This window comes from Perkinsus marinus (assembly GCF_000006405.1).
Source record: "Perkinsus marinus ATCC 50983 genomic scaffold scf_1104296932204, whole genome shotgun sequence".
NCBI classification, from domain to species: domain Eukaryota; phylum Perkinsozoa; order Perkinsida; family Perkinsidae; genus Perkinsus; species Perkinsus marinus.
The window spans coordinates 2,503-5,715 of NW_003215506.1; the positions used below are offsets into that span (position 1 = coordinate 2,503).

At 46.1% G+C, this 3,213-nt stretch overlaps 1 protein-coding gene across 1 annotated transcript in view; it reads right to left on the reverse strand.

The window, feature by feature from the left end:
* Pmar_PMAR005452 (hypothetical protein) overlaps positions 1-1,693 on the reverse strand; it is a 2,150-nt gene extending 457 nt beyond the window's left edge. Inside the window, exons 1-3 of the mRNA XM_002785656.1 lie at positions 1,503-1,693; positions 437-1,444; positions 206-374 (exon numbers count right to left, since the gene is read on the reverse strand). Of these exons, the coding sequence (XP_002785702.1) occupies positions 206-374; positions 437-1,444; positions 1,503-1,640 (1,315 nt within the window). The 5' untranslated portion in view covers positions 1,641-1,693. The remainder of the gene's footprint in view (positions 1-205; positions 375-436; positions 1,445-1,502) is intronic.
* Between the last annotated feature and the right edge of the window lie 1,520 nt (positions 1,694-3,213).

A 3,213-nucleotide genomic window follows, 5' to 3' on the forward strand; every position in this document is an offset into this window, starting at 1 on the left:
GATAACCATAGCCTCCACAAAACAGCAGCACGATCATCATAATTAGCGACTACACATATCATACCAAGCGCAGCACCGGTCATAGTACTCAATACACGCCGAGTACCCCTTAATAGAGAGGACCCTACTGTAGGCATGAAGCAGACGTAGAGGGGTACTATGGCCCATCGTGCATGGTGGAATACACCATGACTATACCACCCACCAATGATTAAGACAATCGATGCAACAACGATAGCGGCAGTAAAGCGAATACCGAACATCAGTTGCGGTTGAATGCTTCGCTCTTCAGCCGTCCTATTGAAGAAAGGTTTCTTCCACCATACCTTCCAGAAGTTAATAAAATCCGCGAAAATCTTACGGATACCACGGACCTGAATACATGAAATATATCTGATGCTTCATCACTGTATTCTATCCCCGGTATTAGTATCACCTCCCCACTCCTGTTGAGCTTGCCGTGTCGGACTTTCAGGACTGCTTCTTTGAACTCCTCTGCCCTTTTAGCAAAGAACATGATAGAGCCTATCATGAACTGGAATCTCATGAACTCGGAGCTCTTCGGTGGTACGAAGTCTCCCTTCATATATCCTTGTTCGGCTTTATTATCCACCCGCAATAGCTTAGACTCCACACGTGAAGCCCTCGCAGAGAGGTTGGTATCCACAACTACTTGCTCCGCACGAGGGTCAAAAACATTACGTAGTACCACCCCCACATCTGAACGTAGTCTGAGTACCTCACTTGTTAGTGGATCCCAATAGTGCTCCATAATGAAGTCAGAATAGCAGCCACGTAAACCGACCTGTCGAAGGGCTAGAAGGAAGCCTGCCATCTGCCAGGCAGGACCATAGAGCTCCTTGGGACACGCACCTCCAGTTATACCCATACAAGCTTCCAAGAAGTCCTCGCAGGTAGATTCAACAATCCTATGTTCCTTCCTACCAGAGTTAGCATGGGTTGCTAGGACATCATAGAAATCTGCAGCTCTATAGCTGAACATTTCATGAGGTGGGAGGCCTGGTTTTGGTAACCAGTGTAGTAGGTTCATCACTGCTATGAGTGTGAAGGTGACTAATATGCCTACAGTACCAGATACAGCATAGACAACAGCCTCACCATAGGCACTGATAGTAAAGAACTCAGTGGGTATAGAGGATACAATCAGGGCGTGCTGACCATAGAATACATCATCCAACTTGCATCCTGATGTCGAACGTGCCAAACAGAAAATAAATGTGAATGGCAATTGCAGGAATACTGCCCATAACCTTGGATACTCATCAGGTTTATCAACAGTACCACTCATGAGGGATACGAGGTAATGGACAAGGACTCCTGTAGTAGCTCCAATCCATATCCCAGCCACGGCCTTCCTAGTGAAGTCTCTACACGACTTGTAGTTGAAGTCCGCCGCAACTGCCGCCCAGATAGGCCCCAAAATCTAATGAATAACACAATAGTCGAAGCCGAATGGCAGCAGAAGCAGCATATACTATTACCATATGAGGTATATACCAGGCTCCTCGTGGTGCTACATACATAGGTATAAGGCAGATGGCCACTGGTATGAGGGTGAATAGGGCCAGCAGCAGTCTATATCGTGATATCACGTATTGAGATGTTCGTGGGTAAGACATTTTGAGGAGTAGAAGGGATGTATTAAATGGACATGTAAATATCTCATATAGCTGCATGTATGATATAGAGCCTCTATGTGGAATGACTATTGGAGATAGACCAATTATAAGGGCAGTGAGTGCATTCTACTTACACTATAACGATGATCTCAGGAAACTATCACGTTATTGCTACTAAGCCGATGTGGTCTTGCCGCGTCCGGCACTTGAGGATTGGGCCCTCAGGGGCATCAGACCAGATTAGGCTCCGGTCTGGCCATGCAATATCAAGAGCGAACCCGCATGGAGAGCTCCCATCCTCACTTGTCAATATACGGCATTGAGCATGCTTGGCGAGCCGTCTCACAGTACTAATGCAATATATTGATACGTATGTTCACTCAACTCAACCTGATCCATTAGTGTTGAAGGTGGATACGCATGACAGCGAAAATAACTATGGACAAAGAGACCAATACGAGCTTCAGTGACACACATGATTAAATGCATGTGTTGATGGCGAAGGCATTGATAGCATCACAGAATGACAGTGCTACACTACTCAGATACCTATCACGAACTATGTTTCATAGTTTGAGTGTGAATCATCGACTGAGGCTTCCTTAATCGGCCTCACGATATACAGCATGATCCACCCTAGCATCATCATTACGATTAAGCCTGTTCATAAGATGTCATCCTTTGGGAATATATCTCAAAATGCAATACCACAGCTAGCTCACTCTCCATCTAACCCTATTCCATCATCCGCATCAGCTTCTCCCACTGTGACTCCAATGAATGTAAAGGCCGTTGACATACCACAGAAGTGGATCAACGGAGTGGTACCATCGGGAATGCCTAGACGCGGCCCATCGGTAGTCTTACGACGTGGCAGTAGAAGTGACTGAGAGTAATTCTCGCACAAGAACCAATGGCTACACTTCCAGCATTAACCATATGAGATTTGAGCTCCTTCAACACATACCATAGCCCTGCGACAAATGGTTATTGATGTCTAGCTAGCTCTGGTATAGCCAAGAAACTTCGATAACCAACCCATGCTCAACGCAACGGGAAATGTATGACTGTAATGCATCCGATGGAGGACAGCATGGCAAGCATGAACAACAAGCAGTGATTAAATGATCAGACTAAGCCAAGTGACGCAATGGGAAGGGACTAGAAGTATAATAGAAATAGAGAGACACGATGTGCATGTTCATGGAAAAGGTCACGTTGGAGCAATGACACAGGCATCCAGATCAATCGACGAAGGCCCTTGGATCAACGCCATCAACGGCTCACTACTCGAGAAAGACCAACTCTAAGCACTACTACCATTACCTCTCGCCCATCTCACAACAACCTACAACATATCGAACGATATCTGCCACTACATCCCGAGCTAGAATGGTATCCATGGGAGCCCAATCCATGGCCGTAGACGTCATGATGTTATTCACCACTGCCTGCGCTATATTCCTATGGCCTTCTGATGCGTTGATACTCTCAATTGAATCAGTAACCTCCTGCTCGCCATCGCCATAGACCGAAATACAACCTACCATCGCGAGTGAGTTGTCAGGTATAT